Genomic DNA, 25,831 nt, shown 5'->3' on the forward strand with positions numbered 1-25,831 from the left:
CTCTACAATGTCTACAGTGACGACTGTAGGATTATGTACGGATTTCTACCATCAGCTACAAGACTGTCTACGAGGCAACCCATTGTAGCAAATGTGTAGAATTTCTACAAAACTACACTGCCTACATGTAAAACTTGGATGGTCCGCTTCCTGTGTCCACTCTCTACAAATGTCTTCAGTGATGACTGTAGGATTATGTAGGACTTCTACATCACTACAAATGTCTACAGGCACCATTGTAGAAATGTGTAGAATTTCTACAAAACTACACTGCCTACATGTAAAACTTGGATGGTCCGCTTCCTGTGTCCCTCTCTACAAATGTCTACAGTGACGATTGTAGGATTATGTAGGATTTCTACATCACTACTAATGTCTACAAGAACCATTGTAGAAATGTGTAGAATTTCTACAAAACTACACCGCCTACATGTAAAACTTGGATGGTCCGCTTCCTGTGTCCCTCTCTACAAATATCTACAGTGACAAGTGTAGAAATGTGTAGGATTTCTACATCACTACAGATGTCTACAGGAACCATTGTAGAAATGTGTAGAATTTCTACAAAACTTCACTGCCTACATGTGAAACTTGGATGGTCCGCTCCCTGTGTCCCTCTCTACAAATATCTATAGTGACAAGTGTAGAAATGTGTAGGATTTCTACATCACTACAAATGTCTACAGGAACCATTGTAGAAATGTGTAGAATTTCTACAAAACTACACTGCCTACATGTGAAACTTGGATGGTCTGCTTCCTATGTCCCTATCTACAAATATCTACAGCGACGACTGTAGAATTGTGTAGGATTTCTACATCACTACAAATGTCTACAAGAACCATTGTAGAAATGTGTAGAATTTCTACAAAACTACACTGCCTACATGTAAAAATTGGATGGTCCGCTTCCTGTGTTCCTCTCTACAAATGTCTACAGTGACGACTGTAGGATTATGTAGGATTTCTACATCACTACAGATGTCTACAGGAACCATTGTAGAAATGTGTAGAATTTCGAATTCTACAAAACTACACTGCCTACATGTAAAACTTGGATGGTCCGCTTCCTGTGTCCCTCTCTACAAATGTCTACAGTGATGACTGTAGGATTATGTAGAACTTCTACATCACTACAAATGTCTACAGGAACCATTGTAGAAATGTGTAGAATTTCTACAAAACTACACTGCCTACATGTAAAACTTGGATGGTCCGCTTCCTGTGTCCCTCTCTACAAATATCTACAATGACAAGTGTAGAAATGTCTACATCACTACAAATATCTACAGGAACCATTGTAGAAATGTGTAGAATTTCTACAAAACTACACTGCCTACATGTAAAACTTGGATGGTCCGCTTCCTGTGTCCCTCTCTACAAATGTCTACAGTGACGACTGTAGGATTATGTAGGATTTCTACATCACTACAAATGTCTACAGGAACCATTGTAGAAATGTGTAGGATTTCTACAAAACTACACTGCCTACATGCGAAACTTGGATGCCGGTCCGCTTCCTATGTTTTTGGTGTTGAAACGGGCCCGCGGGGCTATATGCATTTTGCGTTGATTTAATACGTGATGTCATTCACGATCCCGACACGGTCACGGCGGAATGCCTGACACGGCGAAGGCGTTGCAACGAACCCGCGCGGTAAGTTGCATTTCGCGATGAATTTGTGATGTCTTACATGGGACATCACGAAATCTCAGACGGCGAAATGCCTGACACGGCTACGGCGAGTGTGTCGCAACGACACCGCACGGCTAGCTACATTTTGCGGCGAACATGGAACATCACGAAATCTCTTACGGTGAAATGCCAGACACGGCTACGGCGTGGGTGTCGCAACGACACCGCGCGACTAGCTGCATTTCGCGGCGATTTCGTGATGTGGTACATGGAACATCCTAAATTTTGAATCTGCACAGATATTGTGACTTCACGTCAGTGGACAAGTTTCAAGAAGGACTGGACAAGAAACGGCTCGCACTGGAAAGGGCAATCGTTATGTATATGGAAGAGGTATGGTGCATACCATTTTGTTCAACGTTCCATCTCTGGTTAGAATGTATTCATTATGAGATACCCATCACCAATGTCTGGAGAATAACTAGTATTACTACGGTTAAGAACGAAAGAGTTGGCATCTAATTTGTAGACGATAAAATCAGTTTTTACTGTTATCCGTAGGTATGTGACACTGTACTTTCTATTTTTTCCCGTTCCACTGGAACCAATTATGTTATCCGTGCCTGTCTTTTAAGAAACATAGTTTACCAGTTTGGCACAAAGCTGACACACACAAAAAAATGATCCAAAATAGTATCCATTGTAATCCAGATTCCAAGGGCTGTTACACACTCACTCACTATCCGGTCAAACAAATAAATTGTCTAACCCACTTCCAGTCAAAATGGCATATGCACTAACTTGTATAGGGCATGCATGCTTGCATGCATGAATATGAATAATTTGATTTCTGTATTCCAGAATATTTTTAACAGCGGCGATCGAGCAAAATGTTACATTGGATGCAGTCTAACTTAGAACAGTCATCAGGCCCTGATTTAAAAATAGGCATTGAAAGCCACTATGTGGTGACGTCACTGTCATGTGACGTCAGTGTTAAGGGTCGAGTGGTCACTCTCTTCCAAAATGGCGTGATTGTACAATCACAGTGTGTGAATAAAGCTCACTTTGAAGACCCCGTTCACATGGGAAAAAAGCAAGTGAGTTAAACGAGGAATCCGATTAAAATGACCAATCCAAAGCCAAAGTGAACAGAACTAATCCGATTGGATTACCCATTTTGGATTGGATTGGATTGCAATCCACCTCGCGAGGTGGATTCGACGCGCGCAATCCGATTGCCGCGCAATCCGATTGACCAGAATCGCCCATGTGAACACAATTGGATTGGATTCGGGCTTGTTTCATGGTTTTGACGTCATACATACGGGTACAGTGGACATTAACCATGCAACCATACTTACAACATGGCTAAAAAGTATGATACACGGGTTAGAAAAGAAGTTTATGGGCAAGTTTGCTTGCAAAAATCATCTTACCGCTATGGTTAACAACCGGACGCCGCAAGATTCGCCGGAACATGTGCACCGGGTCTTTCCGAAAATCGGCAGTGCGGCAGAAGACCGACTGGTTCATTTTGGCAATATCGCCCATGAAGATAGAATGTGTGGTTTCGTTTCTCTCTTCTGTTGTTGGAGTCAATGTCCCAACACCACTAAAAAGGCAAATATTCTACGGGAAAAACAGTCGGAAGCGTGTCTAAACAGAATTTTCCAGCTTGGGTCACTTCACTGCATGCAAGCATGGGCGAGCAGTTTTTTCAAAACGAAACACAGACTTTTATTTCAGATAAATACGTTATGAAGTCAAATGTTTTGGTAGCATTTTCCCCTATTCATGCAACTTCTGCAACAGATACATTTTATATAGTTAAATGTAGAGTATAATCACACCGCGCGTAACATTTCTAACCCCAGTTTAATAAACTATCCCAATGACCCCGCATGACCTAGAAGCCGCCACTTTCGTCAGTGTGTGTTGCGGGCCGTCGACGCGTCAAAATCTGGCCAAAGCCGGCCGATTTCTCAACAATTATAATCAATATCGATGTCGCTACATCCTTCAAAATTATAAGGTAGTCTGGCAACATTTTGGAAAAACTACGCGTGCCCGCGGCGGTCGTTGGAAACAGGACGCGTGCCGCGGTAAAGAGTTTAATCCGATTGTGTCGGGTCGCGGTCGCAAGTTTGAGTTTTATCCGATTGTATAAAACTCATGTAAACACATTTTTTTTAATCCGATAGAAAATTTCAATCGGATTCCTTGTTTAACTCACTTGCAATTTTTTCTTTTTTTGTTGACAGGGATCCCATTGACGCAGCTCAGAGGAACGACACTTGACACACTTCTTGGTCCTAATAACTTGCCAAGTTGCATTCCTTATAAACGGAATAGTCACTCGTTTACACTTGTCACCATTGTTATCTATACCAAAGTATTTCATTTTATACATGTTTATTATATTCTCTGTATGTTTCATGTTGCAATTAGCCCTCGGGCAAGAACTTGCAAATAAACTTCTAATTATAAACATATGGGAATAATTAGTGTATGAAACCTTTTCATGAACTCACTGCGTATAACTCCGATGACTGATCCGGCTTTTTTTCTCCACAGGGACCAGTGCCCACCACGGATTTCCGCCTAACGGGGGGCAAACCTGGATGTACGACTGAAGACTTGGGCGTGAAGGGGGGTAGTTCAGGAACTACCTACCCAACATGGCTGGAACTCATCAATGGGGATACTTATAAGGTAGGGGGCAACGGAGAAAGCACCGAATGAGCGAAGCGTAGTGGTTCATCATTCCTACAAGTGTGAATTATTTGTCGGTTATCAACGCACGTCTCACGTCTTTTTGATTTAGAACTGGAGGTTTGTGAATAGTCCACATAGCCTGGTGTGTTTTTCCCTAACAAATACAACTGTGGTAACCAGAATAACTTGAAGGCTTTCATATCACTATCATAACTTTGCTGTTTTAATTGCAGATCATCTTTGATATTCCTGAAAACATCAACGACGACATTACGAAGAACACAGAGGCCTTTCTGGTTCATGCCAGGGGAAAGTAAGAACCTAAACATTCCCTATACAGAGCTCATCAACAATGTACATACTAATCTACGGGTGGATACCGGTACGATGTACCAGTACATCATTTTTCTTGTTGGAAAGGTACGAAAAAAAACAGCCCTCAAAATAAATAGACCGGTTTTGGACCAAGTAGGAAATGAATAGATTATATTGGCAGGGGTTTACAAGTTTTGGCGCTTACAGATTCAGAAAAAATTAAAAGAGGCAAGTAGAGTAGAGTTTAAAGCCAAATCGACCAAGTTTCTACAGTCAAACTTATAGAGTGTGGATTTTAAAACGCCAATAGCAGTCGAATACTCCGCCAAATATATTCTTTTTTAGAAACTTGGACTATTGTTTTGAGTATCAACCATTCACAAGTTTTCACGATTAGGTCGGTCCAGGTTCAGGTCCGGACCTGGACCTGGTCCTCTGGACCTGAAATGTACCTGTAACTGAATTTTCTGTACCGGTATCTTTACCCTAAACTTATCTGATACCTTTATGGTGAATTGCTAAACTATTTGATTTTCAAATAGTTATTGGTGCAACAACCCACAAAACTGATTTTTTTCAACAGATGGAATTGTCACATTGCCGGAGCACCAATGCACATGTACAACAGCCGTAACAATGGCGGTAGTGGCGATACCAACAACAAGAAGGTAAGTCCAGCCAGACAACGTGTTCATTATCTAACTGACAACACGTTCAGGAATTTAAAGGTTGCTGGCCACGGTAACGTGCACTATAAATTGCGTGACCAGTGTCATCTTTGTTTTCCTCTATGTGACCCCAATAGAACAAGCCATGACCTATTTCATGGACCAATGTTAGGGCTATACTGGATGTTTTGTGACTATCAAACCCACGTGTAGTACGACGATACCTTGTATAATTTTGACTCTGAGCTGCGTAATGCTCTATTTAGAGTTATTTACAATGGTGGAGGATGTAACGTTACATGTACATTTGTCAGGAAAATGTTTTTAACAAACTTATATTTACAAACACAGGTCTCATTTACATTTGTCAGAACATGTGTTGAACAAACTTCTATTTACAAACACAGGTCTCCTGCTTTGGTTTTGTGATGACATACGATGAAGCATCCGGAACGTTTGATGTCACGCCTCAAGACCAAGAAGCATCCAAACAGGTACTTCACCAATTTCACTGTTTATAGGTATTCATTGGTTTAGTCATTCGTGTACTTTTTTACTCGTTTACACGAGTATCTTACAAGTGATAATGTTTACTGAAAGCACAGTGTCAGATGAACTGTAATTTTCGAAAGAAAAATGTACTTAATCAAATACCAAACTGTCCAGCAAAAGTCTTTGTCAAGAAATGATCAATGCAACAATGCTTCTGCGATGCCATGAAAGATAACACGTGATTCTATGAGCAGTGGATCATAAGTTGCAGAAAGTTTATGGCTCCCCCCCCCGTCTCTGATAAAGAATGACCACATCTAAAAAAATGGCTTCTTTTGCTTTTGCTAAAATGTTAGATAAAAGTTTTCATAAACTCTCTTTCATAAAGATTATTTTGTTCTCGCAAGTTGAGGCCAGTTTTGTAGAAAACTTACATGCAGTTTAATTTTTCTTCATAACGATTTCTACTAGAGACTGATGCATGAACATTCAAGCCAGCAATATTAACTGTACCGCACCATTCTTATTGTCTTTCCGTATACTACGCAAAGTTCTGGTTGGATGAAATCCTCTGATTTGCTAAAATTTGATTGTGCTGCCCTTGTCTTCACAGGTTTTGGGAAACTTGCCACGCAACTACGCAAACTTGGATGTTGCCAGAGCTGAGTATGTCAGCCCGTTAGAGCACTCCAAGGCGAAGGGGTAAGTTTATTAGCCTGGAAATTATCCTATCGTAACCCAGGTTCGCTCCTACGATCACTTCTCACACTGCGTAAACAGCAAGCGTGGCAATACCAAATTTTGTTAGGCGTTAAATGTTGTTATTGTTCAAGCAATTCTTTTCTTTTGCCAATGGCAAAGAAAGAAAGATACTACATGTATATAGGCATTTGTCAGTCTTGCAAAACTATGATAGTGCATATTCTACACAATGTACTTATTGTTTGTTTTTACGCTTTACACTTTATACTTTATACTCAGTTCTGGTGTGATTCTCTACCTTTCTTCCCCTTTTTCGGAACACTGAAATAATGAAGTCATTGTTGATGGTTCATTCAGAATGTGTTTTCCTATGAAGCCTAATAAGCAATGCTGTTCTGTTGTTTCTACCAGCCGTTCTTTAGCCAGTATACTCGTGGCGCCCTGCACGGTGAAGTGGTCCAACTCTTACCAAATCAAGCCCGCGGAGGAGGGAGGAAGGTGTCTGTACTTCGTTGCGGCGTCGTCAGGCGACATATTTGTGGTGTTCTCCGCCATCCCGAGGGATAAAAGCACCTGGTACCATCTCCAGATCAGTTACCAGGGTGTTGCGCTCTACAAGGTAACGCCAATATTTTCTAAAAGCGTTTCAATCACCAACGATGCAATACTATTATCTCCATGAAAAATGGAGATATAGTTACGGGTTTAGTTTGTGTGTGTGTCTTTGTGTGTGTTTGCATTTCCGGATCCGGATTTTTGTACTCAGGATAACTCAAGAAACTCAAGTGGATTACGATGATACTTTTTAAAATATCATCGTAGGTACTGGACAGACACAGGTCACTGTTGGGCCCCCCAGTTTGTGACCTTGGTGCTGTAGCACAACTTCTGTTTTTAGTATCTTTCGGCCTGAACATACTATGGCCTTGTTGGTACAGGAGTCAGATTGTGCTTTCTTAACCACCTTGATGTCACAAGTACTCATCAATTATATTTCACCAACCTTTGTGTAACATGTCGAACATCCATATCGTGTTTATTGTGCCATTCTTAGGGAATGAAGCTGGTGAAATACGAGGGAGCGAAGAGTGCCCGAAGTCTGGGTGACTCCAAACTGTTCCAGCCGTACTTCATTTGCCTGGAGGAAGACAGGGCAAACCAGCGAACCTCCATCAGATATGGCATCGGCTCTGACACTTCCGTAAATGACATGTTTAGACTTACCTATCTGCATGGTTATATATGCATATCTATGTAGATTCTGGTGTAGTACTCGTATACCGAGCTACTGTTTATGAATACATTAAACGATTATTTTAACATTTTCTGCCAACAGGAGAAAGGACTGATCTACATGGTCTACAATGATGCCGGACCACCATTGGGCATCCGTTTCTACTCCTTTGGCAGCGGGGAAAAGGACGTAGAGATCATGGACGCCCGAATCATCGAGGGAGAGGCACAGGGAGAAATGGAATGTACGGGAGGAACTATCATGAAGGATGGGAAGTGTGTGGAAGACTGTCACCCAGAGTGTGACGGTGAGCTTTTCCTGGAGTTATGTATATTCATGGTGTTGGAATATTAAAAATATCCTTACTTTGTGGACAGTGAGAAGCGGTTACTACATCCTTGTATGTATCAGGCAAAAACTGTGACGTACCGGTCTGCCAACCATGCTTCTTTCTCGCTGCCTATATTATATAGAAGCTGGTCAGCCGTCGAAAGTCAATCACGTCGCCGCGAATATTCAAGAGGCAACGTGATTGGCTCCTCACTTTCCCTCGAACAACAGGAGGGAATATCTGATTGGCAGGGTATTTGATTGGCTGACTAGGCCTAACGTCAACCATTCAGAAGGGTGATTTAGGCCGGTACGCCAGGGACGTTGCTTGATACTAATAATACATGCAAGCTTTCGGCCGACCTTGGGTGGATGAGCTTTGATGGGCATTTTCATTTTTCACAAAGATGTGTTTTTACCAAACAGGATGTATCCCCATGTCCCCTGGATCGAAGCTCGACACGGAATGCCGCAGTTGTAAGCAATTGTCTTTCGACAAGGGCGGTGGAGTTATCCAGTGCGTCGCAGAATGCCCAGCCGGTACCGAAGCAGCTGACGATGGTGTGACATGCGTATGTAAGGACCTTGTCTTCCACAACGATGACGGAAGTGTCCAATGCGTCACGGCATGCGGACTCGGTTTCGCACTGGCCTCCGATGGCAAGACTTGCGTTGGTAAGTTCGCCATCTGCCCTTGTACAAGTAAAGTTCCCTACCGAAGATTAATAGTCAATATATTTGTCCTTTAGACAATAGCTGGTTGCATTTACTAAATACTTGATAAAGAAACCATTTTCACACAGCAATTGCTTAATTTTATAGATTCAAAAATTATATAACTGAGATCTGAAATCATAACAATAACGAGTTTCAAATTATAATATAGCTGAGATCTCAAACCATAACAATAATAAACTTAGATTCAAAAGATAATATAACTGAGATCTCAAACCATAGCAATGATGAACTCTCTTCCCCAGATGCTTATCCGGTTTGCCTTTTTTAAGGCTACATAATATTCTACTTTATCAAAGAAAATAACGTAGCGAAGAAATGAGTCAAAGTTTAAGGTACTGGATTTTATACTTCTGTATATGTAAATGTTGGCTAGTAAAATTGTAAGGTTTTCAATCGGGGGAGTTCCTAAGTGCAGATTTCCAAAAATGATATTGAATCCATTCAATTTTAAATTTAGGGTTGTTTTAGTGTGATAGTTTTTAATTTTGTCCCAAAAGGGAGTTAAATGTGGACATTCCCAAAAAACATACAGGTAAGTTTCTTCTTCCTCATGGCAGAATGAGCATAATGGGGTTTCAATACATTTCCAAATATATAATAACTTATTTGTAGGTAAGAACTTGTGCAAAATTTCATACTGGATAAATATAGTTGATGAGTCAATTGTACAGAATGTTATGGAGGAATAAACTTGTTTCCAGGGGATAGGGATGTCAAAGAGATACAGCCATTTCAGTTGCACATTGTGTGAGATATCGACCAAATTATAGTATAATAAGAAAAACGTTAACTGATACATGTTCTTATTAACCTTCACCTGTTTTAACCAGCAGCTATTTCTCTGTAGAGGTTTACAAACGCTATCAATAACATTGCCACATAACATGGATTTTCATTTTTGGGGTATGGCAGAAATTAATTGTTTATATCTAAAACAATCACAAATAGCACCATATTTTTTTTTCAAAATTCAAAGTAAGGACAGAAATACAAGAAAAACTTTCTAAATCTTTGAGGAGGGCAAAGAAAGATGCTAGAGTAGGAGTGAAGGGTAAGTCAGTATCATCTGCGAACTGAGGAATTTTAGTACTCTTTCCAAAAATTGACAGGCCGGTCAAATCTTCATTACCACGGACCTTAATAGCTAACATTTCTACTGCAATTATGAACAGGTAGGGGCTGAGGGGACAGCCTTGTCTAACTCCACGATGTAAACAGAAAGGTTGAGATATATATCCATTGTTTAAAACAGAACTTGTAATTTCATTATATAAGACTTTCACCCAAGCTGAAAATTCAGGTCCGAAGTTTAAAAAGTTTAATGATTTTATAATAAAGTCCCATATTATAGAATCGAATGCTTTTTATAGTCCGAAATAAAGATAAGTCCTGTTTTAGTTTTTTGTTCTTTTTCATAATGGTCAATCAAACCGAGTATACGTCTGATGCTCTCACCAATAAATCTGCCCTGAATGAATCGACTTTGGTCTTTATCAATAATGTGTGGTATGACAGATATGGCAGACATTTAGAAAGTATTCTGGTATCGCAGCACAGCAAATTTAGTGGTCTCCAGTTATCTAGTAATGTAGGGTCTTTATCTTGACCATTTCCCCCCTGCTTGAATGATAAAGAAATAGCACCGTGACTTTGGGTATTTGTCAAAAAACCTTAGGTCAATGAAAAATTAAAACATTGTAACATCGGAGCTTTAAATACTGAAAAAAGCTGTTTATACACTTCCACAGGAATCCCATCCAACCCGGGCGATTTCCACTTGAAAAAGAGTTGATAGCATTTAGCGATTCATCTTCTGTGATAAGGCCCTCTCAAGTTTCCCTTTGGTCTTCCGACAATAATCTTTGGGGAAAAGTCTTGACAATTTTCAGGTGTTCGGGGTACCTTGGGATTGGGGGCGGTTTTTATGAAAAGACCTGTCTTCTTATAAATATGTGTTGAACTTCCAATACGCCCTCCCCCTTGGAAAATCTGCAGTGACAAATGATAAAGAAATTAATCTGTGATCGGAACTAAAACTTTCTGCGATTATACATTTATTAATTCTATTTATCAAAGGAAAACTTACTAAAAAGTAATCTATCCTACTAGCTTGGAGTCTACGACGCTGTTCACGTATATTTACTAAATCCTTTTATTTTACAGTGGCTAGTAAGTGGAGAATTGACACAAAGTGTGGAAGGAATGCTCCAGCCCCAGGAGCGAACCCCGGATGGTGTGATCCTAATTCAAATCGGCCCTGTTGTTCAGAGTACGGATGGTGCGGGGCCACGACAAGTCACTGCACTTGCAGTAAATGTGTTGACTATCGCACAAAGGTATGAGTCGATGATAACGGATACTTAAACATGATTCTGTACCTTGAAGCAGCGTAAATGCGTCTACAGCATCGTAATAAGAGTATACAAACACTGGCATATTGCGTATTCGATGACTTTCAACCGTATCATGCCCTTATACCAAACTACTCTTTCTGTATGGTATTAAATAACGTTTATTGCAGATTCTTGCCCGTGAGCTAATTGTAGGTAACATGATGGATACAAACAGTGAAATAGCAATATCACAAGTGTAGTAAAGGTATTAAAAGCTAACTATAGATCCTAGGTTATTGGAAAAACAAACACGGAGGTAGGTTACTAGGATATTCTTTCCTGTTGCTAGCCAAGTCTAAAACATGTTGGACCCCTGTGCCCTCGTATTACAACCGAATGACCTGGCATAAAGGTGCCTTGATCATATGCCCTAATATATGCAAAAAGCGCAATAACAGTTTTGGCATACAGTACAACAAAATGTTTAATTTTGCGATTTTTATGCCATTTTTTAACAAATAAAAGTACATTTTGGCTCCTTTACGCTGGTTTAAAACCAATTGAGCTGAAATCTGGCATAGGAGTGCCATCTACATTATGCATAATCAATTTTTGGACTTTGGTGACTATTTCAAAGTCTTTCAGTGAGGTTATTTTTAGACTGGTCTAATTCGCAATTTTGCATGGGGTGTGCTGGAAGAGTCCATTGGCATTTTTTAAATCCTCTTTTGGACTTTGGTGATTAAGTCAAAGTCCTATCTTAGCAGGCGTATTTTTGGACTTTACATATGGCTATCTAAGGAAGAGTTCATTTCTGCACACGGGGGGGGGGGGATATTGTCAACACAAAATTCGAGTGAAGTTTCTTTTTTTTATATGCCATTCTATTAGAGCTAGACTAGAGGCCACTGCGGAGGCAAGCCCAGTCACGGACCTACGCCCTGTTGTGCCGACGGCGGTTGGTGAACAACACGGCGGGTCACTTCATCTGCTGAAAGGACTACAGAAAGTCATAAATCATCGAATTTCTCTCGTTGAATTGTCATCATTTACGTATATCAAGCAATAACCGTTATGTATCGGCCTGCAATCTGTCCTTGCATTTGTCAGCCATCAGCCAATCAGTTACCAACCTATCTATTTTATGTTAATACTGGTGTCTAGAATGCTAGCGCTGTCGTTCGATGATTATCAGGGCTTTTAATAAACGGGTTTGATTATGAATTAGAGATTGTTTACATTTATGGTGATTCGTAGCTTATAATCGTAGCTTTGTTCTTATTTGTTAAGTTATAATGTGTTTGATATACAAGGGACAGTCAGAAAGTAATGCCATATTAGGTGCATTTTTAATAAAATGTGTTGAAATTTGGCACACATGTAAAAGAACATATCTCCTTGTTTATTGAGACTGTTAATTTCATCAATTTGTTGTCCAATTTCTACTGGCGAATGAGTTGATTTCAAGATGAAGGAAGACACCCTTACTTTCTGACTTACCTTCGTATCATGTAATGATAATATGATGTTAATAATGGGTATGGATGCGTATGCTTGCCAGATTTGGTCTACACCAATGAAAGGTTTATAGATTGTAAGGTTTGTATAGCCTCTACCAGGCTCCGTGGTAAAAATATAATAAATATTTATTAAATATGTAAAATGACCCTAAAAATATAATAAATATTTTCACCCTGTAACATTATATAACAACTAGTTCTGTCGCCTAACACGTTTGTCCGTTTTGTATTGTTGACACTAGGTGTATTTTCGGCGGTGACGTTTTATGAATTTTTCGTGTTATATTTCTGATATTTTTATCCACAATAAAGTACAATGAATGTTGACCTGAACTATTTGTAGGTTTCGTACATTTTACGTGGCAGAGAATGACTGCTTGATTTTGATGATGTATGTAGCGAGTTTCACTTCCTCATTTCTGACTTGCAATTGACCTAAAGTTACCTTAGAACAATCGTACCTTGCGTGTTATAGGTTGCATTGAGACACGTATTTGTAAATTACTAATCTGTAAAAGGTAATCTATATTTTATCAGCAGATGTTTATTTGAGAGACAGACAGAGAGAGACAGAAAGAAATACAAAAACATAAACAGAGGAGAGAGAGAGAGAGAGAGAGAGAGAGAGAGGGCGCGTCAGGGCAAATTACATTGTATGTTACGACCACCCAAGGACAAGTGCATGTGAAAGAGATACAGATTTACTCTCAAATCAATGACTAAACAAAGCACCGTTTCAAATGTGGAAATAGAATCATTATGATATCAGTTGAGTGGACGATCTCGAAGTCACGAACTGCATGACGGTTGTGTCGATACAAAGATGGCGACCATGCAGAGGTGGGCGAGAAGACTACGAAGATCCTTCTTTGTAGTTAGTTTCACCGAGTTTCATGTAAGTACAAGAGTACAGACATAAGATCTGGCACATTCACATTGTATGTATTACGTTCATATATGACATTGTGACGTTTACTGTTAGCCTATATACAAGCTACATGTCTACTACATTTACTAACTACCAGCGAATTGGGGAGGGGGGCTTCGTATGGGAAGCTATATCAGATTCATCTCTTCTTCTTCTAACATATTTCTTTTCAAGTCTGTATCTAAAGTAATAATGATAAAAATCAACACAGTGTCCGAGCTTTTAGATGAGTTTCCCGTCTTCAAAGTTGCCTCTGTCACTGAGATAATACAAATGTAGCAAACAATAAGATTATCTCCGGCTGTATATAATATTGTACCCATTTCGATTGGTAAAATGTTCCCATGTTTGGACTAGTCTTCTGTAAGTCTTATTACAATCCACGGAAGTTTAAACGACTTAAGAAAATAACAACGCTTACGCTTGGTGTCTTGCGTTGCGAATCGTCTAGACTGTGATGTCCATGCGTCCGCCATGTTGTATCCGCGCCGGTATCCAAGCAGATGTTTGCAGGGACGTTGAATGGAACCTCCTTGGTATTTATTACAGTTCCAGGGTTCAGCGCATTTTATTGTATTTGTGATGTGTTTTTTTTAAACAAACTGTTAAGAATAGAGTTAAAAAATTGTTAATTTTTTTTAAAGTACTAAATGTAGAAACAGAAGCAAAATACTAACAATGATCCGGGTGCTAGCATCTGCTTGGAGATCAGCAAAGTCAGCCGTCCCGTCATGCAGCACGCTGCTGACATAACTTTGGTTCAGTTTGATGAAAGAAGTCGTAATAACCAAGTGGCATTTTATGAATTAAGTAGCAACATTACACAATCAATATCTTTGTGAGTGAGTGAGTGAGTGAGTGAGTGAGTGAGTGAGTGAGTCAATGAGTGATTGAGTGTGTGAGTGAGTGATTGAGTGGGTGAGTGAGTGTGTGTGAGTGTGAGTGAGTGAGTGAGTGAGTGAGTCAATGAGTGATTGAGTGTGTGAGTGAGTGATTGAGTGGGTGAGTGAGTGAGTGTGTGTGAGTGTGAGTGAGTGAGTGAGTGAGTGAGTGAGTGAGTGAGTGAGTGAGTGAGTACTTACGGTACCTATCACTGGTTTTGATTTAAGTGCTGGATAACAGCCTTATGCCCTCTTCTCTACACCATCAGCCATTGCAAAAATACTAAGTCTGACTTACTACTCAAATACAGCACAAGTATGGTCAAGATGTTAAATATGTTTATTTGTCAATGTCTTACAATGAAGAAAGTTTTAGATACTAATTAAATGTGTTCAATAAGCAAATTAAGTCTACTTGCATAAGCAAGATATGACATGTTCGTTTCATCTTTTTAAAATCGTGAAAACGACTACCCCTAAATAATTGAAATGTGCTGTAGATTATTTTTTGGATTGAATTGACAGTTGCACATGAACGAACGCAACTGATTTGTTTTATTATATTGTATAACATAAACCATACATTATTGAATCCTTTTTATCCTATACCTTCCTAGAAGCGAGAAACAAGTTGAACCGTTACATACTAATATGCATATTAATTAGTCTCTGTAGAAATTTTGCCCTATCGCTATGACCTGTACTTAGCCGTCATGTGTAGCAGATAACTCTTGCTAAGCAGCTTTGATAATTGCTTCTGTTATACAAGTTCTTGGGTTCTGCACAGACGAATTGAATTCTTGATTGCTGGTCCCGTTGTTCGTCTACTAGAGTTCGTTTTTCTCCTTCTTTTGCTCTATCCTCAGATCGACATTTTGTTCCAGTGCCAGTTTTTGTGACTCTTGATCATGATAGATTTGACGTACAATGCCTTCCATTTCAGAAGGTGAATAGCGAGGCTTTGAGTGTTTCTCCAGGACACGGTTAGTATCAGTAGACACCCAGCCACGTTGTTCGTGCTCTGTGGTTTTCTCCCATGTATCCGTAGCGGTGGCTATATTCTGGAAAGCCTGAACTTGCTCACGTTTCAGTGACAGTCTCTCCTGTACAACTTGCAGTTGGTGGTTTATACGATCATGTTCAAGAGACAGTTGTTCTTTTTTTACTTCTGCATCCAAGCTTGCCATCTTCAGTTGCCGACTCTCCTGGTCACGTTCCAAAGCCAACCGTTCCTTTTCAACTTCCAGATCCTTACTTGCCACGTTCAGGCGTTGGGTTTCAACATCACGATTAGCTTCCAGTCTCTGGCCTTCTAACTTAAGGCGTTCCATTTCAAGTGCTGCTTTGTTTGAATCATGTAGGTAAAATAAAAAGCCTACGGCGAAAATAACAATAGTCATGATAATGACAGAGAGAGCCAGAGCGAAAAGTTGACGGTAACTGAGATTGATGATGAAAACTATGATTGCGAGAATTAAAGTTGATTAACTGGGAGAGCACAGTGGACAGAAAGTTAACGTGGAAAAACATGTGGGACAAACCAGACCACAGATTAAGTTTTCTTATAAGGGCAGCCTACGATATTCTCCCATGTCCAAGAAACCTAAGCAAATGGTACTCAAAGGAAGAATCTTGTGAATTGTGTGGGGCGAACAAGGCCAACCTAAAGCATATCCTTTCTGCCTGCACTACCTCGTTAAAACAGGGAAGATACACCTGGCGTCACAACCAAGCTCTGAGGATCCTGGCTGCAGCCTTAGAGGAGGGAAGGAAAAGGGTGAGCAGCAATAGAGTTCAGAACCAGTCCTTCATCCCTTTCGTCAAGGAAGGGCAGAAAGCGGCTCCAGCCAACAGAAGTAGAGGTGAAGGTCTGATGAGCAAAGGAGGGTGGGAGATGACAGTCGACCTGGACACCCGTTTAACCTTCCCAAGAACCATCTGTGAAACGACTCTGCGCCCAGACATAGTGCTTTGGTCACCAACACAGAGAACAGTCGTTATAGTCGAGTTAACTGTCCCATGGGAGGAAAATGTCCAGGCTGCGTTTGAGAGGAAAAAGCTCAAATATCAAGACCTAGTACAACAGTGTGTAGAGAACAGTTGGAGGGCGTTGTTATACCCAGTAGAGGTAGGATGCAGGGGATTCGTAGGAACATCCATCACACGCCTCTGTAGAGAACTCTCACTCAGTCACAAACAGTTAGTGAAGGCGTTATCCGAAGAAGTGGAGAGATGCAGCTTTTGGCTGTGGGTCAAGAGGAAAGACCAGAAGTGGGGAACCAAGGAGCAGTAGTCAGTTCAAGAGTTGCAGAGAAGCAGAGTGAAGACGTTCGCCCTGCTGTCCCCCCACCTAGAGGCCGTCTCAGATTAGGGGACGAAACGACCGATGAGAGGTGGTTCTGACTGATGATTTCTGCAACTCATGGCACTGGAAAGTGCGACAAGTAGCAAGCCTACTAGGCAGGTGAGTTTCAGACTCATGCTGTATACGTCTAATATAAATGAGCCACATTTGCATGGAGCTCAAGAAATAGGCATTCGTTAAGTTGGTGAACATGCTGTCCATTGTGTACACCCGTCTTTCCTGAAACCTGAAACCAGAAAGAAAAACATTGCAATGTATAATAGCTCTTAACCCTATTCAGACCGGGGGGGGGGGGGGCTTTTGAGGCCCGCGCCAACTTCGATATCCTATAACGCCAGAACGGCTTACGCTAGAGCCACCAAATTTGGTGAGTTTTCCTAAAATATTGTTGGCAACAATTTCACGAAGTTTGACAAATTTTCCATTTTTTCGTGTTGCCATGGTAACCGTTTGTTGACAGGCTGTTTTGCCAAAAATCACTATTTTTGGTTCTAACAATGTATTTTTCACATTTATTTGCTATATAACTGCTATTTTGTTACATAAATAAAATCTTATATTATTTAGCATATCTTTCATAATTATATATGCATAAATTATGCTAATTTGATGACGTCATCAGCCCAAAATCCAAAATGGCGGACGGCATGGCCAGATCAAGAATAACAAGCTAATTATCCCTGAAAATTTGTAACTACCTGGTATTTTTTCATCAAAAACCATCTAAATAAATGAATAGAGTCTATTTCCATTGCCCTTTGTGATTATTTGTTGCAAAAAAAGTATTTTTCAAAATTCAAGGTGGTGGATATAATATGGCGGAGCCCAACTGGTATCTTAGATGTGCATGACGTCATTTTATGACGTCATTTTGACGTCATTGATGTTGCTATTGGCAACACAAGTCGTAATAAACATTATTATTCCGTTATCTGCACTTGTTGTTACATTTTTGTAGAATAACTTGAAGTTTTCTGAGAATACCCTTTTTTCATGGGTCCGGCCAATATAATCAAATTGATGACGTCATAATTACGTCATCTTACGTCAACGTAACGTCAAACGTCAAATACTTGTCAGATATTATGTCGATATCATGTCCTAAAAATTTGGTGGCCCTACGGCACGTCGTTTTAGAGTTATAGGACTTCAAAGTGGAGGGCCTCAAAAGCCCCCCCCCCCCCCCCCCGGTCCAGGGATGACCAAAAAAGCCCGGTCTGAATAGGGTTAAAGCCGTGTAGTTAAGTAATATGGACCTCTTTGGTATTTCAACTCTCAGGAAATTATGAAACATGTACGAGTTGGACTTGCAAGTACTTTCGGCAGACAAGTACAACACGCCCTCATGCGGCCTCAAGATGCAGCGCACGATACGATCTCACATGCACAATGCAATTGGTTGGTCTTTAACAGGACGTAGGTGTGTTGACCTCGCATATACCCCGGGGCACCATACCAATGTAAGCATACACTAAGTGACGAGCATGCGAAACTTATAGCTATAGCTTTGAAATGCGGGAATAAAACTCCACCATCAGCGGCTGATGTAGTTTGAGAATCCATTTTGGATTATCTCAACATAGGTGTACATGATATAACATGACTGAAACTAAACGACATCGTCAGTGGATATTTTTACCTAATATAAACTATCAGACTTAAGTCTACTACTGACAGCCGTACATATAACACCGGTGAGGGCCTGCCTCTTCAAGTACACAGTGCTCGTCTATACACTGTTGAAATGTAAAAGACATGAGAAAAGTACTTGAACTACGGTTACACATAGCTTCCCCTACCCAAAATATAAAGTAACGACAACGCTGACTCGCAATGATCTTCCTGGCAAAGCAATGACGATAAAAATGTTACCTTTCTTCGCTATTTCTGTATGCGCTTCTTTCTGCGAGTCTCTCTGAGTCTGTAGATAGCGTGTGAGAGCGAATGGTGCCAGTATCCGGGCCCTCAAATACAAAAAGGCCGAGTCAGAACTGCGGAAGTGAAACTCATCTCGTCATCGATTCTCGTAGAAATCCCCTCATTCACCTAAAACACATGTAACAAGTTACGTACGTCAAGCAGCATTCTGACCAGTTAGTGAACCGTCACATGAACAACCAATTATGATGAGTGAGTGACAACAGTTAATATTCTATATCATCCCTGGCATTTTAGACACGTTGTAAGCAAGACCTGTACACATCAGAAAACGCGTAAGGGCGCCCCCTAGCATACAAGCCATGCAATGCATCTAGCGTAACGTCACACTGGGAGTTTGATAACGTCATCTGAAAGACCGAAGTATCGGCAATTTTTCTAAGCACTACCATTAACGAGGGATGAGTACCATGTGAAAGTATTAGGTAGAGAATGCAGCATGGTAGTTTATCAATCATACACTTAGTTAAGATTTAACTATCTTGGTTTGAATAATGGTTTGAGAATCAAATGCCAAAAGCACATGGTTACCTTACATCCAGAGTGACGTGCATGTATTGTACAACCGTTAAGGTCTATTTAATTTTGCGCTATAAATACGTATACACCGCGTTTTGAATTACCATCTGTAAACAACTATAACCTATTACAATCTGAAGATACATGACTATTTGAGCATGTTTTTTTGTTTGATTAAACCTTAGCTAGTTTATTCATGAATTCTCAAATCGGCCTGCAGATTGCTTTTCATTGAGTTTATGAGGGAAGAGGGAAGGGTCAGACAAAGTATATACAGTTTACGTAATTCAAAGTCCCAATGAGTATTATGAGTCTATATACACAATTTTACATACATAATGCAAACTACACAATAGTGAGAGCTACTACATATCCACGATTCGAGTCCGTTCATTTCGGTCGTTTCCGTTACTTTAAGTAGAAGAGTGGGATGGGGCTGTGCGTATGTCCGGTGGTAGACTGTTTCAGATGTTGGGTCCACGGTAGGCGATGGCTCTTCTGAAGGTTTCTCGCTGGGGTTCTGGGACATCAAATCGATTGCTTGTGCTTTGCCTGATTGTTCTTGTGCTTGGTCTCGGCAGAAGACAAATATTCAGAATTTTTTACACTTCCCGGGAAGTTCAACAACCCCTAACAACTGGTCAACAACCGTTCAGGTGGGCGTTCACCTTTTGATGGACCAGTCCATTACTGCGGAAGGGTCGCAGTCCACAAGAAATTGTAGTACCCCAGGGATGTTCCGAGAAGTAAAGCTGACACAATGAAGACGCGTGCCCCCGCACCATAGTAGTTAGTTTGACCCATTCTTACATAAGCCAATGACAAAGCCTGACACTTACGGTAGCATAAGCAAAGTCGCTTACGTAAGCACATCCTTGCAAAGAGTCAAAGATTTACGTCAAAATAGCTACGTCTTGAGTTACGACTCAAGAAAGACACGTTTATGTCTTGGCAGCTCTGGTTTCTGGGTGATTATTTACTATTATGTGTTGAAAGAAAAGACTACCGCAGGATTTTGGAAGGTACACGCGACTAGAACGCCACAGACGCCAGGTTTCTTCAGGACGATAGAGACGGGAGTAACCGAGGACATGGCGGTGTCAAGCCGGTCCGCTTCGGCCTTGCCGGGCTGCATGTTTCTAGTACTTCTGCTACTACAAGATGCACGTGGCCAAAGTAAGCAAAACATTTATCTTGTAGCTTCAGATAAAGAATAAAAAAACAAGCTAATAATCGCTTAAATGTCAAACTTTGTGTAAATGTTTGCAACGACGTTGTGATCGAAAATATCTACATCTTTATAATAGAAACATAACACCTATAAGTCTCTGCATCCTTACCAGTTATAAGTCAGTAAAGTGCGCCTATCTATTGAGAGGATATATGGAAAAATAACATTGGAAGTTATATCGTATGTAATGTGTGCTAGCGTGGTCAATGTCCGACCAAGTCTGATATTGGCAGTGGACTACGGTTGGTCATGTGTACGGTTTTGCAACAAATGTAAGAAAGAGTGGTCTTAGCCCAAGAACTGCAATTCGTTCATTAGCATGCTTGTCAAGAAGAGCAATGAGGAATGCAGATTTGAAGCGTCTAACGTCTAGTCCGGAAACAATTTGTTAACATTCAGCCCATGAGTAAAAATTTGCAAACTAGGCTCCACAGTCATTTTTACACGTGAGCCATCATTTGATGTTTGATGCTCGTGATACCTTTGGAATTGTCGAATATGCAACATATACGGTCACAGACTAAGGAACACCAAGTTGACCTTGATTGTTACGCAGATAAAGGTTAGACATACGCCAAATAGCAATTTACTCAAGCAACTGGATATGATTTTGGAAAAAAAATGTTTCTAAAATCATATCCAGTTTCTCGAGTGATTGCGCATGCTACTTTAGCGGACCCAGACTTTTGCATTTCGGAGTCTTGACCACATTCTAAATTTCATCGTAATCCATCCGTAGGTTCTTAAGTTATCCCGACCTCAAATATCCGTAAACACACACACACACACACATATAGACAAGCAGACAGACAAACACACAGACAGGCATGCTGAAACTAAACAGAATTTTTTCGTTGAGGTTATGAAAGCATACTCCCCAAACCGAGTTTCATCTTCAGCTGGGTTTTCTTTTCGGCCTTTACTATTTTTTACCGTTCTTCATATTCACCAGTACCTGTTGTTCAAATTTGGTCCATTGCAGACTGATATATACGGCACAAATGTACGAATTAGTTTGAATAGGGGAGCACACGAAAGATTGACAGATGGGAGCAGTGTTTGTGGACCTGGCTTATGTAAGGGCAGAAGGGACACTGTATGGGACCCGGGAGGTTGGAAACACTACACCCGAAAACTGTTTAACGTACAAACATATAAACATGTGTAGCAGGGAGTGGACTGTTGATACTTGTGCAGAGGCGTGTGACTTTGCACAAAGGGCTTTGCTGGTTTTTGGAAACGCCTGAGGAGGGATACGCGTGTACGGCCTTGAGCCTATGCAGGTAGCGCAGTCGTCGGTCGACAGTTATCTTAAAATCGCGAACAGATCCAAATGTTTAACCCATGGAAAGAAAGGTCAAGTATTCTAGGACTTCTAGAATCGAGAACATTTCCTCGCCTTAATGTAACGCCATGTGAGCATAATTTAAACCCATGTCTGTGTGCAGTTAACTACAGTTGACCTAATGTATAGACGTTTACTTGCGTGTCTTTCTCCTCCTAGTACAGTCCACTTCAACTAGAAAATTTTTAAAGTTCGCTCTTCAACGACATCAGAAGGCAAAGGATTTTTATTTCGTACAGATCAAACAGCTATATGTTAGCTGAATGAATCTCCTATAGTGGACTGTACCTATAGTATAGGTAATGTTACGTTCTGGTGTCAGTTTGTCACAAGCAATTTATTAAGTGATGATGGAATATAATCCGAAACGTTCCTTCTTGAAAAAAGTTAAAAGGCTCCTAGAGTGACGGAGAGAGATGCCAGCGGAAGATTGATTGATTCCTTGATGCCTTTAACTAATAGGTCACCGATAGGTACTATATTTCCGGATCAACACTTAACCTATTTTTAAAAATCATACCCCGTGAAATTCCTTTTCATCTTACACAACATGTTAGCTGTGTATATTACACTATCCGGACTGAATTAGGGGTCAATACACTTATATAACTCATGGTTTTGACGTAAAGGATCCACGTAACGTAACACGGTAAAACCCCCTACGTCGTGTGTACAGTCTCGGTCCATGGCCATGAAAAGAAACAAAACATCAAACCCACGCCGATGGTTTTGTATAAAAGCGCTACAAAGTATTATCCCGTGGCTTGACTACTAATAGTATATTTACGAGTATATGTTGTTTGTGGACACTTTAATCACATGTTCGATTTGCTTGTGTAAAATGTATTCGGCATGTTATTGAAAGAACTATCTGATGTTAGAACGACTTGTGTTTGGCAATGTCGAGTTTCTTTGCCTTGTTTGTGGTCCACAGTAATGTGATGAACACAAGCTTGAAAAGATTGCTATCTTCAGCTTTACTCTAAGAACTGTTTACAGACACCAGACGTCTTGCATGAAAACTTGAGTTGCAGTATGTTCTCAAGGCCAGTAAGAAAGAACAGAAGAATGGAAGTTTTCTAATATAGCTTGAAAAGCTTTTTTTGGTCCATACAACTATTTGCAGACAAATATCCTCTATCGTGAGAGTTCGTGAACCCCGTGTTTGTTTCGACCTATTGTCATGGTTACGGACTCACCATAGTCGTCTGGTATTCGCTATCTTTGTTGTGTCATCTTCTTGCTTTGTAGTGGCTCTTATCTTTAGTGCTCGGCTGCATGAACTCTATTGCATCCTTCCGTGCATTAATATTAGCAAAGTTTCCTTGATAAGAATGAAAACACAGAAATCAATTCTGGTGAAATATGACAGAGATATAGAATTACTAAAATACCGGTGCAATGGCCAAATGGGTAGAGTGCTAGCCTTACTTTTGGTGAGTTTGACCCCGGCCAAGTCATACCAAAGGTTTAAAAAAATTGTACTTTTCTGCTTTCTCTGCTTAGTACTTAGTATTTGGGAAAGAGTTTGGTAATTGAAGACGTATACACACCACTACCAGTGGACAAGCCAACTGCTATACAGATTTCACAAAGTTGTGTGGTCCAAGGGCTATTGAAAGGGAGAAGGCCGCTGACAAATATTACCTCGTGCAAGATGGACTACTAACCAATAAACTGTTGCACGTTGTCGCCTCTTTAGTGCTAAAGATGTCTGGTTTTAAGGTGAAGGCGTATTTTCTCTTTTAAGCTTCTAAAGCACATTGAATTTGCCTAAGCTTTGGTCATTTCCAGCTTTAGGCATATCGTTCTTTTAAGCCCTACTCGATAGGATGTAGAGTCTGCGAGCTCTAAATGTTAAAATTATATTTTCGGCAGTAATACGTTCTGTGATTTCTGAGGGTCAACAAACTTTTTGGGAGGGCAGGGCTGTACCAAATCCACATAAAGTACATGTAGCTCCGCCACTACTTAAACTATTACACAGCTCTCATCTATTTCGTACCATGTATATGTGTAAAATTACGTGTATAGACCTTGACTGTATTTTGTTTAGCCCTTTGCAGGCCGAATTGAGCTTCTCATGAATGAACAAAATTTAAACAAAGAAAAACGCACGGGGTACGTCAGGGAAGTGGATACTTGTTGGCATTGATGGCGACTACATAAACAACCATACGACTATTTGCTAAAAATAAAGCCCAATGAAAAGATTTGATGACCTTAGGAGTTTATATTTCTTAACGTTTCCATCGCGACCTTCCCTCCCACGTTGCCTTCACAACACGTCCAATCGACCACATGTAAACTGGCATGGCAAGCTGTCTCCTAAAGGATTAACGGAAACTGATACGCGTATGATTGCTATGTGATATTGGCCTCACTGTTGTAGGTGTCAAAGGATCAAGTGGTGAAAGTGTCCCCAACAAAAAAGTCTATGACTGGTCGAAATGCAGCTCAATACATGCATGCTTTGTTACCAACACCATTCATAGCGAGTTCCCCTAATCTCCAAGCAGATCATACGGTGCCATAAGATAGTATCAGAAGCTGGCAAATGAGTTTAGCGGGCCTAGGGTCTTCGGTACACTCCTAGACTGACTACACTCCTTTGCGATTTTTTGACACTATCTTATCAACTCATGCCACCGTAAGATACGCTAGGTTTCCCCTAGGTTCTAGCCTACGTTTACACAATCTCTGGCTGGATGGGGTCAATGACCCCTCCTCCTTGGTGGAGGCAACTGTAGGGCCGGCCGCTATAGCTAGGAGCGCGATTTTGGTTATGCTACCAAAGGCTCCTCTCATAAGAAAAACATACATTATTTCTATCCTCCAAGCAAGGTAGCCAGAGAAGTGCTCCTTCCTAAGATCTGCTTGGAGACGTCATTTCTAGCCTAGTAAGACTGCATATGAATCCCACCGCTGCCACTAATGTTACACAATCAAGTCGATATCTTCCTCAGTATATTCCTCGTGTTATCTTCTGACTTAATTCTACATAGTTATTACATTGTGTACTGTAATTAATACAAAACAAACTTTTAGAATAATATAGACATCAATTAGACAAATAGCAAGATTGATCACATATTTGCCAATACAAGCATTCCTCCTGTATTCCTATGTTCATGTCAACACTAACTAAACAACTTGAAGGATATCTATAGATTTCACACATCATACACGTAGTTGGTTGCCCCTATCATAAGCGTTGATAGTTTCCATTCACCTCTCACCAACGAGAACTGTATTCTGGATGATTCTTCATTTGTTCGTTCATTTGTCCAGCGACCCCCCGGGTGACGTCGATCAGCCCTGACCGCGGCAGTTGGGCAGGGCAGACTCAAGTCTGGATCTTTGGGGAAGGTAAGAACATATTGACTCTTCTGGTAGTCCTTTCGTCTGTCGCGATAGAGTTGACTTCTATTTCACAATACCAATGAATTTGAAAATGGATTCCTACACGTTGAAGAGTGGGTACATTATAGCCTGGGCACCACCCTCCGTGGCGAAAAGATTGGGTACATTATAGCCTGGGCACCGCTCTCCGTAGCGAAAATGTTAAGCCTGCGAACACTACGGAGGATGGTAACAAGGCTAGATAAAGTAAGTGTCATCAGGTTGAGCATAAACATGAACAAAACACGACTGGATATGTATCAATTAAGGTCTTAACAAGGCAGGCTTATTATACGGTAAGGGCTCCTACCTTACAAAAAATGATGAATATATATTTGTAAATATATATTTCTGAATAAACAAATATATTATATGTATAACATTAATCAAACAATAAGATTAACTAGAAAGGCCGACATTTGCTTGAGAGCAAATACAGCATATTTCAGCCATCTCCCTCCCCATGCACAATTGGCTATTTAAAATCACCCATTTGAAAATCAAATGACGGGTTAACCCAAAAATGAATCTTACAAA

General features: G+C 40.5%; 2 protein-coding genes across 3 annotated transcripts in view; both read left to right on the plus strand.

The window, feature by feature from the left end:
- LOC118422225 overlaps positions 1-13,028 on the plus strand; it is a 24,337-nt gene extending 11,309 nt beyond the window's left edge. The window contains exons 14-25 of the mRNA XM_035829742.1: positions 1,935-2,028; positions 4,213-4,350; positions 4,587-4,666; positions 5,252-5,336; positions 5,744-5,830; positions 6,442-6,530; positions 6,942-7,149; positions 7,585-7,731; positions 7,867-8,071; positions 8,521-8,769; positions 10,996-11,168; positions 12,057-13,028. Of these exons, the coding sequence (XP_035685635.1) occupies positions 1,935-2,028; positions 4,213-4,350; positions 4,587-4,666; positions 5,252-5,336; positions 5,744-5,830; positions 6,442-6,530; positions 6,942-7,149; positions 7,585-7,731; positions 7,867-8,071; positions 8,521-8,769; positions 10,996-11,168; positions 12,057-12,062 (1,561 nt within the window). The 3' untranslated portion in view covers positions 12,063-13,028. The remainder of the gene's footprint in view (positions 1-1,934; positions 2,029-4,212; positions 4,351-4,586; positions 4,667-5,251; positions 5,337-5,743; positions 5,831-6,441; positions 6,531-6,941; positions 7,150-7,584; positions 7,732-7,866; positions 8,072-8,520; positions 8,770-10,995; positions 11,169-12,056) is intronic.
- A 7,302-nt stretch (positions 13,029-20,330) lies between these two features.
- The window catches only part of LOC118423278 (fibrocystin-L-like), a 45,636-nt gene continuing 40,135 nt past the window's right edge, over positions 20,331-25,831 (plus strand). Inside the window, exons 1-2 of one of the 2 annotated variants that reach the window (XM_035831367.1) lie at positions 20,331-20,492; positions 25,184-25,261. In XM_035831367.1, coding sequence (XP_035687260.1) covers positions 20,408-20,492; positions 25,184-25,261 — 163 coding nt within the window. In that variant the 5' untranslated portion in view covers positions 20,331-20,407. The remainder of the gene's footprint in view (positions 20,493-25,183; positions 25,262-25,831) is intronic. The other variant, XM_035831368.1, reaches the window with a different exon arrangement.

The sequence above is a fragment of the Branchiostoma floridae genome, chromosome 9 (genome assembly GCF_000003815.2).
Source record: "Branchiostoma floridae strain S238N-H82 chromosome 9, Bfl_VNyyK, whole genome shotgun sequence".
NCBI classification, from domain to species: domain Eukaryota; kingdom Metazoa; phylum Chordata; class Leptocardii; order Amphioxiformes; family Branchiostomatidae; genus Branchiostoma; species Branchiostoma floridae.